The sequence below is a fragment of the Lithobates pipiens genome, unplaced genomic scaffold (genome assembly GCF_037356315.1).
Source record: "Lithobates pipiens isolate NorthernLeopardFrog02 unplaced genomic scaffold, aLitPip1_a1.2 Scaffold_28, whole genome shotgun sequence".
Lineage (NCBI taxonomy): Eukaryota > Metazoa > Chordata > Amphibia > Anura > Ranidae > Lithobates > Lithobates pipiens.
This window is the reverse complement of record NW_027507789.1, coordinates 197,178,950-197,193,422: the sequence shown is the minus strand read 5'-3', so window position 1 is coordinate 197,193,422 and position 14,473 is coordinate 197,178,950. Positions and strand designations below refer to the sequence as shown.

The 14,473-nt window shown below is 42.9% G+C and overlaps 1 protein-coding gene across 4 annotated transcripts in view; it reads right to left on the bottom strand.

The window, feature by feature from the left end:
* Positions 1-783: 783 nt before the first annotated feature.
* Positions 784-14,473, bottom strand: part of PHACTR3 (phosphatase and actin regulator 3) — a 225,049-nt gene continuing 211,359 nt past the window's right edge. For all 4 annotated transcript variants that reach the window (XM_077460255.1, XM_077460257.1, XM_077460256.1 and 1 more), the window contains exons 10-13: positions 8,051-8,112; positions 6,519-6,659; positions 3,185-3,261; positions 784-1,355 (exon numbers count right to left, since the gene is read on the bottom strand). In XM_077460255.1, coding sequence (XP_077316381.1) covers positions 1,340-1,355; positions 3,185-3,261; positions 6,519-6,659; positions 8,051-8,112 — 296 coding nt within the window. In that variant the 3' untranslated portion in view covers positions 784-1,339. The remainder of the gene's footprint in view (positions 1,356-3,184; positions 3,262-6,518; positions 6,660-8,050; positions 8,113-14,473) is intronic.

Sequence of the window (14,473 nt, the reverse complement as noted above, 5' to 3'; positions counted from 1 at the left end):
TATTATAACATTGGCCTTATGCCCCATACACACTATCAGATTTTATTTAGATTTTTTTTCCTTCAGGTTCACCACAACCATATAGTGCAAGGGCCTGCCTAATTACAAACTCCTAAGGTTTGAGCTCATATTATGTTTAGGTTTTGGTAAATCTGAAGGAAAAACTCAGCAGAAAAAAAGTGTGTATGGGGCTTTAGGATATAGCTAGAAGTTGACTTTCATTTTATTTGCTACAATTGAATGAGTGATTAGAATGTAAATGGTAGCCTTCCTTTTATGTGCAGTGATAGAACAAAAAAAAATAAAAATCTAAGTGACCTGTTAGTCATACATAGCAACTATGTATTGGTTTGCTATGGCTAACCAATACTTTGCTATATTATGCAATATTGAATGAAGTCTATACACACATCTAAATAAATAAACTACTGAAGTATGTGAGAAATCTACAACCTTCGAAGGAATTGAAATTTAGTTAAACCAGTCTTGCATTTCACACATCTCTATTACACTGCACAACCAGGGCGATGCTTCTATTTATTCCCTGATTCAGAACTATAGCTTCATAGATTATCTATTTGTTGCCTGGAGAAAGATGGTGGCATGAGTTTATCGTCAAGTGAGCAGACTGGAGGCAAAGCTGTGAAACCAGAAACTACAAAGTTGAACCAAGAAAACCAAGCTGTCCCCTTGTCTGCTTGTGTTGTGTGGCAGGTCTATGTCATTTACATGACTTTTTTTAATCTGCTGTTCCATCACAGTACATACAAGACTCAGAGCATCTTTATCAGCAATGTTTGATTTTTCTTTTTTTTTAATAAGAATAACGTAACCAGGAAAATGTAACATTTTAAGACATTTAAAAAAAGAAACATAATATAAAACATGAAAATACTTTGCCGAGGCATGACCTTAACAAAGAAAGTGTGACGAGGCGGACATGTCAATGTAATACTGATAGATGTGCTGGCTGCGGTTGTCCATTATGATGTCGCCATGCACAGCGTCTTGCTGCAATATACAGCGTCAATCCAGTGTCCATCCAGTGTCTCTCAGCGACACCCACTTTTGTTTTGCGTGTGTATCCTTGAGCTTAGTTTCTCTCCCCTGTTGGGGCTGATCATTCCGCAGACATGCGCGGTGAACTCATCGCCGTTCCACTCCACATCAGGAAGTGTAGCAGACAGTTTCTCCTTCTCACCCACAATGTACTCTCTGCGAAAATTTCAGAGCGCCAGGCGCTCAACTTCACAACTGAACCTCATTGCTCCTCGTGGAACATGTTCAGCGATTTTTGTATTTGCAAAGTAGGACCGTTTTTCCTATGCATGAAAGATTTTTACGGTCTGTGATACCTGGAAAGGAAAGAGAGGAAGAGTTTTGAATCAAGTGCTTTGAAGTAATCTGTTACTACTTTGAATTGAAAAATCTATTTTTGAATCCTATTTAAGAAGGGCTTCACACTGCCGCCCTGCACTTTTCCTAAAGCGCGGCTAACCCACAGTCTTCATTGTAGGTTAGCCGCACTTTCCCATAGACTTCCCAAAATGCTGCATCTTTGGTGTGCTTTCTAAAACTGCACCAAAAATGCGGGCCTTCATAGAAGTGTATGGAATACCGTGGGCTAGCTGCGCTAAATTGCTGCAAAATCTTGTGAGGAAGTGATTCTGTGGAAGCAGGTGAGTATGCCCTTTGCTTTTTTTAGTTATCCTGTCATTGGCAAGTTGCTGCTTGTGACCGGATCGCTAGCTTGGCATGTCTCTTTTTAACATCAATACACTCAACAACCCTGCCCCTCCAGAGATTGGGATTTCTGGAAGGGTCCATTCATACTTTTGTTGGCAATATGTACTAAATTGCATGCGTTAGCACGTGTTACTACAATGCATAGCAATGCACCTGCTTCATATTTATCATGTTGCAGTGCCATCCATTGTAAATGACACCTCAAAACATTGTACTGTAGCAAACTAGAACTCTTATACCATGCAGCCGTGGTTTGCTTTGTTTTAAAAAAAGGGTTATGTACATTTTTTTATCCATTGTCTGTTGACAACCCAGTCCTAATGAATGGGCTGCCTATGCCATAACTTGCTGCAACATGTTGCTTTACTGAAGAAGTGAGTAGCAGCAGAATAGATGTAAACAGGAGCAGTAACCAGGTCAGCTTTTTAAACTTTATTTCTCTATAGAAACTTTGAAGTATCCCATTACTCTGGGATTACTCTGGGATAAAGTTCAGCTTTGCATGGTGCCATGGATGAAATAAAGATCTGATATATTTAGAAAAGCATGCAGTAGAGTGGAGTTTTATTGTATACTGAGTTCCAGCAAAATCAAGACTTTTTATTGGGCACAATTAATACCTTTAAAAACTCAGAAACCATTTATCACTTCCCACCTCAATTTTTTTTTACATGCTTCACTAACCCAAGGCCACCACCATATAAAAAAAAAAATAGCAAATTTGTGTAAATACATGTGCTTATGAAAATGCAGACCAAGCCGTCCAGAGAAAGTCACAGCTAGAAGGGTAGGAACAAAACTGGTTTAAATTAATTTAAAACCATTGCAACCAAAACACTGTTGCTGCAACTGCTGCAGCACTCCTGGCTGTGTTATAGTTTATCCCAACCTTTGTCACTGTCACTAGTTGGACAGCTTGGCCTGTATATAAATGTGGAGAAGGCACTTGAAATAAGGAAAAAAAAATGGCATTCATATGTTGAATACTAACATTAATCACACGGTGCAAGAATGCAATAAATTTGTAATATGCTTGAACTTCCCATTCTGATAAATGAGGTGGGACCATCATGCCACTTTTCATAAATGCCAGTGGCTGTCAAATTAGGTATGATAGTTGGTCCTATGTAAAGGGCATCCATACGATGCCAGAAATTGAGAGGCATATTTAAAAAGTCAGCTGTGCTAGCTGACAGTGTTCAAGGCTTTTACCCTTTTAATATATTTGAAAGGGTAAATATACCGTACAGCAGATGATATAAAACCCACAGTAATACTGAAACTTCAGGTCAGCCTGGTTCTTTTTTTTTATCTTCCAGTCAGAGTTACATAATATATTACACAAGTTCTTATCCACAGCCCTTCCGAATAAATCTCATCATTAACTATAACCAGCTTCAACAGCAGTGCCAGAATACATTATATTACAAACACCAACCTGGTCAAATGTTTGCTTGAAGCATGTACTTCCATTTCATTGCTTTTATATTCATTAAGTTCTTTTCGTATAGCAGCCTGAAAATAATAATACAATGCATTGTTAGCTAAATTGTCCAGCAAAAACGAGGGACATCTGTATTTTGGTTTAGTACAGACAATGTAATAAAATAGCCTCTTCATTAATACACAACATTCTTAGGCCGCGTACACACGCGCGGACTGTTTGCCCAACCTTGTTCGTCAAACAGTTTCGGCAAACAGTCCGCTCAAAATTTGCATGAGCGGACTTGCCCACACACGAGCGGACTGTTTCAGCGAACTGTTTGCCAAACAGTTCGCTCAACTTTTGAAATGAACGGACTCGCCCACGTAAGGAGGAGGCAAATCCGCCCATTTCGAGCGCGTGTACAGGTAGGCGGGGCCCGCGAAGGAGACGTCGCGGGCTCCGCCGCCTGGAATGGGCTTAAAGGGGAACCCCAACGCCGAAAAAATCGGCGTGGGGGTTCCCCCAAAGTCCACACCAGACCCTTGTCCGAGCACGCTACCCGGCCGGCCAGGAAAGGGGGGCGAGCGAGCGCGCCCCCCCTCCTGAGCCGTACCAGGCCGCGTGCCCTCAACATGGGGGGTGCCTTGGGGAAGGGGGGGGCCGCGCGGCCCCCCCACCCCAAAGCACCTTGTCCCCATGTTGATGAGGACAAGGGCCTCTTCCCGACAACCCTGGCCGTTGGTTGTCGGGGTCTGCGGGCGGGGGGCTTATCGGAATCCGGGAGCCCCCTTTAATAAGGGGGCCCCCGGATACCGGCCCCCCACCCTATGTGAATGAGTATGGGGTACAATGTACCCCTACCCATTCACCTGTGAAATAAAGTACAAAAAAAAACACAACACAGGGAAAAAATATTTTATTGCACAGCTCCGGGGGTCTTCCGTCTTCGGGGGTCTTCTCGCCGGACTCCTCCGCTATCTGTGTGTAGCTCTTTTACTAGGGGAGGAGTCCGGCTTTCTTCCTCCCCGCCGCCGGCCTCTTCTCCCGATTTCGGGGGTCTTGTCCCCCTCTTCGGTTCTTCTGCCGGGCCACCGCGCCTTCTTGTAGCTCTTTTGCAGGCGGTGGCCCGGTCTTCTGTCGCCGCTGCCTTCCGTTCTTCTGTCGCCGCCTTCCGTTCTTCTGCCGGGCCACCGCGCCTTCTTGTAGCTCTTTTACAGGCGGTGGCCCGGTCTTCTGTCGCCGCTGTCGTCGCCGCTGTCGTCGCCGCCGCCTTCCGTTCTTGTTCTTCTTCTTCTTCTCCTGGAGATGTTGACTCGACGAGCTCTCCGGCCGGAATGCCAGAGCCGCGCTGTGCGGTCACTTATATAGTGACAATGGGGCGGTGTCACATGGTATATGTCACATGGGTTGGTCACATGGTGACCCCGCCCCCTTACGATGTCATAGTCCCCATGTGACATCAACCCATGTGACCAACCCATGTGACATATACCATGTGACACCGCCCCATTGTCACTATATAAGTGACCGCACAGCGCGGCTCTGGCATTCCGGCCGGAGAGCTCGTCGAGTCAACATCTCCAGGAGAAGAAGAAGAAGAACAAGAAGAAGAACAAGAACGGAAGGCGGCGGCGACGACAGCGGCGACAGAAGACCGGGCCACCACCTGTAAAAGAGCTACAAGAAGGCGCGGTGGCCCGGCAGAAGAACCGAAGGCGGCGACAGAAGAACGGAAGGCAGCGGCGACAGAAGACCGGGCCACCGCCTGCAAAAGAGCTACAAGAAGGCGCGGTGGCCCGGCAGAAGAACCGAAGAGGGGGACAAGACCCCCGAAGTCGGGAGAAGAGGCCGGCGGCGGGGAGGAAGAAAGCCGGACTCCTCCGCTAGTAAAAGAGCTACACACAGATAGCGGAGGAGTCCGGCGAGAAGACCCCCGAAGACGGAAGACCCCCGGAGCTGTGCAATAAAATATTTTTTCCCTGTGTTGTGTTTTTTTTTGTACTTTATTTCACAGGTGAATGGGTAGGGGTACATTGTACCCCATACTCATTCACATAGGGTGGGGGGCCGGTATCCGGGGGCCCCCTTCTTAAAGGGGGCTCCCGGATTCCGATAAGCCCCCCGCCCGCAGACCCCGACAACCAACGGCCAGGGTTGTCGGGAAGAGGCCCTTGTCCTCATCAACATGGGGACAAGGTGCTTTGGGGTGGGGGGGCCGCGCGGCCCCCCCTTCCCCAAGGCACCCCCCATGTTGAGGGCACGCGGCCTGGTACGGCTCAGGAGGGGGGGGCGCGCTCGCTCGCCCCCCTTTCCTGGCCGGCCGGGTAGCGTGCTCGGACAAGGGTCTGGTGTGGACTTTGGGGGAACCCCCACGCCGATTTTTTTCGGCGTTGGGGGTTCTCCTTTAAGCCCATTCCAGGCGGCGGAGCCCTCGACGTCTCCTTCGCGGGCCCCGCCTACCTGTACACGCGCTCGAAATGGGCGGACTTTCCGAGCGGGAACAGTTTGCTCATTTCGAAAGTAGCCTACACACGGGCGGACTGTTCGCTCAAACACAGTTTCAGCGGACAGTTTTTCGGAATTTCCGAAAGACTTTGTCCGTCCAACTGTCCGCTGAAACTGTCCGCTGAAAGCCCACACACGGGCGGACTGTCCGCCCAAACACTGTTCAGCGGACAAGGTTGGGCGAACAGTCCGCCCGTGTGTACGCGGCCTTAGTTAGGCTTGATTCACACTAATGCGTGTTTTGATGCATTTTGCAGTTTGCAGAAATGCAGGGAAATTTTTTAACATGGGTTCCTATGGAAAATGTTCACATCAATGCATTTTTTTGTGCCCCTGCGTTTTTCGAAAGGGTCAGGGACTTTCTTTCATGCAAAAAGCAACATTTTGCATGTAATAGAAGTCAATGGATCCGCATCCAAAATGCAAGTACCGCGTTTTTTGTTTTGTTTTTTTCATTTTTTTACACTGTATATAGCTGGTTGCTAAACAACCACACTGTAAAAAATAAAAAACGCAAAACGTGGCAAAAACGCGTGTCCAAAACCGTGGCAAGCACCGCAAAAAGCAACATGCATAGATGTGAATTGAGCCTAACTAGATCATAATTATTCTGCATCATACCAAGGTTGTTCATACATTGGGCCAACTCCTTAAACAACAAGATGGCTCGCTGGAGCAAAAGTGAGGCAGTTAGCCAGAGAAACCAAATTCCTTGTGTTCATTTAACATACAATTTGATTAGTTGACTTTGACAACTGCTCCATTTGTGCTCTAGTTTTCTTTGTACCAATCATAATAAATTTATCTCATTGTATAATTCATATTGCATCATAGACGGTACCTTGTCTGCTGCAGATAATCTGGTCCATGGCTTGTCTGCTCTTCTGTCGTAATCCTGGGCTTTTGCCACCTCCACATAATCACTAAATCGTATTAGGATTTTTCTCTCTCGCAGTTCGTCTACTGTTGGCCTTTGATTGAGCTACATAAAAGAAATAAAATATCGGTTATATAGGTTAATTGTTCTATTCCAGAGTTACAGTCAGATGCTGTTACTTCGACAAGCAAACGTGAAAGTGTGTTCTAAAAATTAGTGGTGCTTCCTTGCCCAAAGTGTTTCCATTTTAGCTTAAATCCCACTGAGCATGTGATATTTATGCAGCTTAATAGCAGTAAATGACTATGCATGAAACACCTGTGAGCTGCAGGATATCAGTGTGTCATGGTACAAGACGACTCTGATATGGGTAATTTACTGACTGCCATTCTGGGAAATTTCCATTTGGTGAAAGTGGAAACTTTCTTGTATCTCCTACGTAATCATTTATAGACAAAAGCATATGTAGGAGAATAGTGTCTGAAAAAGCAAGCCTGTTCTGACCATAGCAACTTATCCTCCCCCCTATAGTTTAACTCAGTATTTCCTAGCTCTAGTCTTCAAAAATCTTCAACAGGTCACATTTTCTGGCTTTTGTTCGGTGAGACTACAATAATAAAATCGCCAATAAATCGCAGTATTTTGGGGTTACTGAGACTGGTTAAAAAAAAATGGTTGCTTAACCTGCGCTAGATGAATCAGAAGGTGTAAGGCTCTAAAAGGTGATACCCTATTATGCAGACATTCAGTCTAGCTTTCAAATCAAGCTGCAAAGACAGTGGTCACAGCCCTGTCCCTTGCATTTGACCACCCAAACATCACCTAAAGCTACGTTCACATTCCTGCAGCAGCATACAAAACGCGGTGCTTCACAGTAAACACGCAGGGGGGGGGGGAGGGTGCCATGGCACACAGTGCTGAATACAGGTGTGCCAGGGCTAAGATAACCAGAGCACCTAATGGCAGAGATTACAGCACTGTGGGTTTTCCTCCCTCATTGCAATAAAGTATTTCAGCATTTTTGCCTACAATTGAACAGTCATGGAATAAAATCTTATAGGGATCCTCTCCCTAGATTTCTGCCTTGGATGCCTGTGATGTTAGCAGGTACCATGATGATAGTGGCAATGGAGATGGAAAGGTAAAGACTGGGCCAGAAATATAGTGCTTAGCAATGAGTCTTCTTCACTTTGAATCAGGTTGCAGGGAATGTTCATCTTGGCCTGTTACATTTCTGCCAGGAACATTCCTAAACCAGCAGGCTTATATAATAAAGTAATGCACAATACCCATGATGTGTAAAGTTCAGTAATGAGGTTTAATTAGTCAAGAGCCACGGATCAGTGACAGGTGGATCCTGATAAGCTGCTATGCTTACTGTGCTTGCAAGCCCTTATCTACAGTACTTGGTATATATTTATTGTGTCTCTAAACAAAATGTGATTTTTTTCTTCATTCCCCCAATGTGATTATAGTTTGAAGACAAGGTTATTCACCTTTCTTGTCAGCCTCTGCTTGATTTCCCTTCGTTCTTCTTGTTCTGTCTGGTCATTCCTCTCTGTGAAAGAAGAGAACACAGTGTAAGTTGTCAAGCCTTTAGAACGGGTGTCTAAAACAGGGCACATTCATTGACACCTTAGGACTGTCAACAGATTTTTTTTTATACAGTAGATTCCGGGCCCTGTTGCCTGCTTACTATCTTGACAGAGATACTTTCAGACTTATAACTGTGCTTCTAAGCTTAATAAATTTTTTTCATCTTGTGAACAAGTCAAATTAAATCACGTTATTTTCATCCCACTGACAACAGATGATCTGCAGCACTTTTATAATAAAAGGTCACTATATTCAATGTAGCCATGTAATGAGCAAACCCAGCGAGCACTGTCTATAGTCTGTGAAATGAGTGTTCATTTTTCACTATCTTGAATAAGCCATATTAAAGAGTTTGGATTGTTGTGTTATATGAAGTAATAGGAGTGTACCGTTCGAGAGGTCCACCTGGTCTTTATAACTGAAAAGTGCAATTGGCAGAATGGTGACCAATTTTGTAATTGCCAAAAAGGTTACTTATAAAATCTTGAAACCGTTAGCTCTTGTACACACGGTTGGGACATTCCGACGGAAGGTGTCCGATCGGACCGCGTTGTCGGATAATCCAACAGTGTGTGGGCTCCATCGGACTGTTTTCGTCGGAGTATCCGACGGACCAAGTTTTCCAACTTGTCTATAAAATTTTCCGACAACATGATCCGATCGGACTTTGTCCGATCATGTGTAGAGAAGTGCCACGCATGCTCAGATCAAATTCCTAAACCAAAGCTATTGGCTACTAGCCTGAACGTAGTCCCGTCCTAACAAAATAACGTCATCACGTTAAGTACGATTGGATTTTCTGACAACTTTGTCCGACCGTGTGTATGCAACAGTTTTGGACAAAATCCGACGGATTTGGTCGTCAGAATGTCCGACCGTGTGTACAAGGGCTTAGATATCAGATAACTAAACCTCAGTGGATATGGCAAGCTACATATCTATAGGACTGAAATTCATTGTATTCTTTTTAAAAATGAAATTTAATATCATTTGTGGTCAATCACATGCTTGGTCTTGTACCATTAATTGTACATACACGTTTTTTTTTGTTTTGTTTTTTTGCTTTATCCAACAACGTGAATATTTTGTAATTATATATGCATTATTTACAAACTGATACATAGTAGCTTGAATATCTTATGCTCAGTGCTTCTTTAATGTAAACTCTTATCTTTTTATATATGGGCCATTTTAGTAATTGCTGTATGGACTGTAACCTGGAGTGTATTTTAATATTTTTTTCAGACGCTCTGCAACATTACTTTAATGCTCACATCAGCAGCTAAAGAAATTAGTCATCAGGCCGCTGAAGCAAATGACTAGTACTATTGATTATTAGGTAATGGTCGTCCTCTTTCAGAACTGAGAGGTGTCTTTTGTGGCAAGGTCTTTCCCTGGGAGACTCTTTGCATTCTTGTAGCGGCTTTACAATTTCTCAGAACGCCTCTGCACGGAGACTAAATATAGCTCCTGCTGCAGTGCTGGTGGGTGGAATTCATTATCTGCCGTAGGATTGTAGTAAACGAGATTGCTATTTTTGGCTCTGTCAGCTAAAAAAAGATGCAGGTCACGGTTACAAAGTCTGTATCAAAACTGTGGAGGGAAGCCTGGTTTCGGATTTGCGTTTTGGGAATTCCCTCAAATCCTACACACATCCAGACAGTATGAAATCCGCCAGGTGACCATTGTCATCCAGTGTTTCCCTTATTCCAGGCTTGTTACTGGTAAAACCCCTGACTCTCTTTATTACGCTACTTAACAATGCCAATTCAGTATATGCGTTAGTAATACATAAACCTAGTTTGCAGTTCTCCTTTTTTAGGGCCTATATATTTTTTTTCAGTGCATTATGTTATGCATTAATGCACTTTGCGATAAGGTAGCTTATTGCAATGAATGGGTTTCCATGGCACACTGATATGCCAAAGATCAAACGTGACCCTTTTCTGTAATGCAGTGAATGGCACCGCAACACATATAATATACAACACACGTGTAAATGAGCCCTTCGATAATTTTGGTTTCTGGCGCAAATTGCTGCACATATTGAACCGATTACATTACATGCTGTCTAGATTCAGACAAATCAGGTAATTAAAAAATAGCGATGTAAAAACCGACCTCCATAGATCAGCCTATGGTTCTGTAAGGGCTTGTTTACACTTGATTCAAAACATGGCTTCAGACACGCTTTTTTAAAGCTCTCTGAACATCCGTCAAAGCTCCTTTCATTAAATAAAATGGTTAGCTTTACAATTCCTGTTTACACCTTACGTTTGCTTTGCTTCAAAAATTATACCCCATGTCACTTTAGTGGTGCTTCAAAGCGTCTTCAAAACCTCCATAGAAGTCTATGACAAAGCTCCCTTGAAGCACCTGAAGAGAGGCTTTAATTCAGTTTTAGCTTCGCTTTGAAAAAAATTGCAGGTACAGTAGTACCTTGGATTACGAGCATAATCTGTTCCAGAAGAATGCTTGTAATCCAAATCACTCTTATATGAAAATGAGTTTCCCCATAGGAATCAATGGAAAAGCAGATAATTCGTTCCACAGCCATTGCTTGTCTGTGCAGTACCAAATGCAGCCAGAAGTGGTGGGGGGCGCCAGAGACACTTGGGAACCGCACTCTGGCCAAATGCAGTACTGCTCATCCCAGAGGCTTGAATCCTGCTCGTCTTGTGAGACAATGCTCGCAAACCGAGCCAGGATTTAAAAAAAAAAAAAAGCTTATATTGCGAAACGCTCATAAACCACGTTACTCGCAATCCAAGCTTTTACTGTATGAGATATCCACACACACATAGACCATCTACCAAGCTTCATCAAACCTCCAAAAAAGCACCACCGAAGCTGTAAAGAAGCATCAAAAACACAACATAAAAAAAGCATGTTGAAGAGGTAGGCACTTTAATGTGTGAAGTCGAAGCAAGTGTTAATGAGCCCTAAAGGTGTGCACAGACATAAGCTGGCAGTGTGAAGATATGCCCAGCATGCTAATTCTGTAGAAGGATTGTGGTATAAACATGCATTCTTGTGTCAGTCAAGCATAAATGCTTATACCCTGTGCAGACATTGCAGTGAATTTTACTGGGAAACAATTGCAGTTGTCAGGAAAGATCCATTCTGGACGACTGGTTCTTAGAGACTGGATGGGCCCAGAGGTCTTATCATAGGTTTAAGGCAGCCCCAGACATTCCATCGTTTTCAGATTCTGAGTATCCGCTAAATTGGGTAATAGTTATCTACGGGTGCTACCTAGCTTTAACCTCAACAATTACATCATATCACAAAACTATTTCCTCCAAATTCAGCACGTAGTATTCACTGGCATGGATGTTTGTTAAACCACAACATGGTCACAAGATCAGTTTTAGATATTTTCTGCATTAGATACAATCTCTGTGACCAACCTCTCTCAGTCATTTATGCCAATGTCTCTTGAACTGATAATTAGCACTGATGTCAGAAATGGTCCCATCTATAGCAAAGTTGGACCGCTAATGGTCAGAGTACTAACCCAGTGTAATCAAAATCCACTGTTATTAAAACAGTATATATTTTTGAAAAATTGTATACAAAAAATGTATATTGGAGACAAGAATGTAGCCCACACTATTGCATTATTCTATACCTATCAAGTTATTAGCTTTTTAAATGTCTCTGGTGGATCATTTTAGAAAATGCCTGTGGATTTTGAGTTACTATGGAGATAGGAGGACAAGTAACACATCTTGGGAATACCTAGCTAATTCCTCTTTATTATGCCGAGAACGGGTTTGCTGATCTTTATTGTGCACAGAGTACACCTGTGTTGAATGCAGCATCTATTCAATAGAATATAGATGCCAAGCAATCAGTGCTTTGTGCAAGGCACACATCACGAATCCTTTATTGGAGAAGTCCTTGACTCAGATACAGAAACATATTATGTACTAGAATCTCTTCTAGGAATACCATGTTCATTGTATTGCAGAGAGATGTGATCATTTACAGCAGTTAGTGCAGATAAATGTACCCCAATGTTTGGATTTCTACAGTGACCTCTTTCATTAGACAGACCCCTGTTTTATTTGGCATTGTTGCTAACTATCCTTTATAACTGGTCTGATTGCCCATTACAACCAATCAGATTTTATTTTTAACTTGCTCTGGGAAAATTAAACAGTGTCATTTTGTTATTGGTAGTGATTATTTTTTTTTTTTTTTTTGCTCTATTTATAATACAACAATCCCAATTAAGACAATTTAAATTCTATAGTTCAGGCAATATGTAAGGTATTCAATAAAAAGGGTTATTTAAATGTCGCCTAGGGGCTCTTTCAGGAGGAGGTATCGCAGTCTTTCAGGAAGTGCAACTGACGCCCTCCTACTCTGTTTTTTCCTGATTTTTTTTTCCTGTTTTTTTTTTCCTGAATTTTAATTATTTTTTTTTAGTTATTTCCGATTGCCAATTTTACATTGTGGGACTGCGCCGCAGCTGCGAACTAGGCACTTGGCTTGCTGTTGTGATGCAGCCCCGCTGATCCCAATGAGCAGGTTTGCTGCAGCTGCAGCAAATGTAAAGTGTCAGGCTGAAATGTTAGAATTTCGGTGGGCAGCAAAACTGCGACTTAATCACCTGTTTTTACCACCCCCCGACCATCAGTGTGAAAGAGCACTAAGGCAACTGCTTAGTGAATACTGCATACACTGTGTAAGATGATTTTTCCAATGAATACGCCTGTTGCAGTTGGTGCACTGCAGTGCCATGCATTCCTAATGGCATCCCAACGCACTTTGCCAACCCCACATGCATTACAGCTCGCCACTAGGGATGGACTCAGGTGTGCTCAGATCATACCCACCAGGAAGCTGTCACTGCACACCGCCAATCATAGGCAGTGAGGTATTTCCCAGCCCGCAGCTGCACATACACACGCTGCCTATGATTGGCAGTGTGCAGTGACTGCTTCCTGTATGATCTGAACATGCCTGTGCCCATTGTTACTCTCCACATTCTATGGTAATGCACTACAGTGTGTTGTGGTGAACTGTTAGACAAAAAAAAAGAAGTACATCTGCCATTTTTGTAGGAATTTAGTGCCGTATCAAAACGCAGCGCACAACAACACGCATCACGATTTACTAGTTTAGATGTAAACCTAGGTTGCTAGGGCTTTGGTAAATGTTTTTCTTGCACGAAAAACAAAAATATCTATTTTAGATCCTGCATTTAAAAAACAACACTTTTTGTAATCTACAAACTAATTATTTTTTTTTTTTTAAAGTATGTTGCGTTTTTAAAGCAGGAAGCTCACATTGAGCGTTATTTTGTTTATCTACACCTTGCCCACATTTCAGAAGCTATTTCCTGCAGTTGGGCTTACTATAAACATAGCGGTTAGGTAATATAGCGTATTATTATTACATGTATACTTAGGTGGCTGGCGGGCCTTAGGATTAGGATTTTTTTTTTTCTTATATTCATTATACAGTGCATGATCTTACTTAAACAATATATTGAATGTACGGTATATCCAGACAGGCACACCCTCTCTCTATGTAGTTTTGTAAATCTATAGAAGACTATACAGTTGGATTGTAACCTATGTGTGTGTCCAGCTTTAGAAGTATACATTTTTACAGGATAGTAGTGATGTGCAGTGAACCACTGTAATCAATCTAAAAACCGCTTTTCCTGACTTTTGTTCAAATGTACTGGATAGTTGCACATGGTAGCACTCTGCATTTAGGTTCTTACAAAAAACAGCTCCTTACAAGTCTCGATACATGGTCTGCATCATGAATTATGTCACAACTCCCTTATTATTGAGATTTAGCATACACTATTTTTATAGCACTGATGCATCATTTGGTATGGTGTGAAATTTCAGACTGCAAAGGCCAGATTCTTGACTACACAACAGGTCACTAGTGTATGTTATCCAGGGAAGCCTACTTTCAGGAAACACCAGGATTAGCCTGGGGCAGGGCCAGTCCGCAGACAGCTATATAGCTAGGGCTTTGTGCATTAATACAGGCTTCAGCCTTAAAGCAGAGGTCATGGGGCATATGCCTGAGAAGAACTCTCAAAACATGGCCTTCTTCCAACAGGTGCAGAAAAGGAGGAATGCTCTAAGGCCAGGAAGGAAAAATTCCAAGGATCGGATTCCTCTTATGATGCCTGATCCTCCTGACTTTAGATCAGAAAAAATGGCTACAGTATAAACTGCCATAAAGGTCTTTAATACTGAAAATCTCTAAACTCAGCACAATATGCAACAACCTATAGCAACCAGCAAGTTGTATTGTGACTGCTGTCAGCTGATTGGAAAAAAAAATCA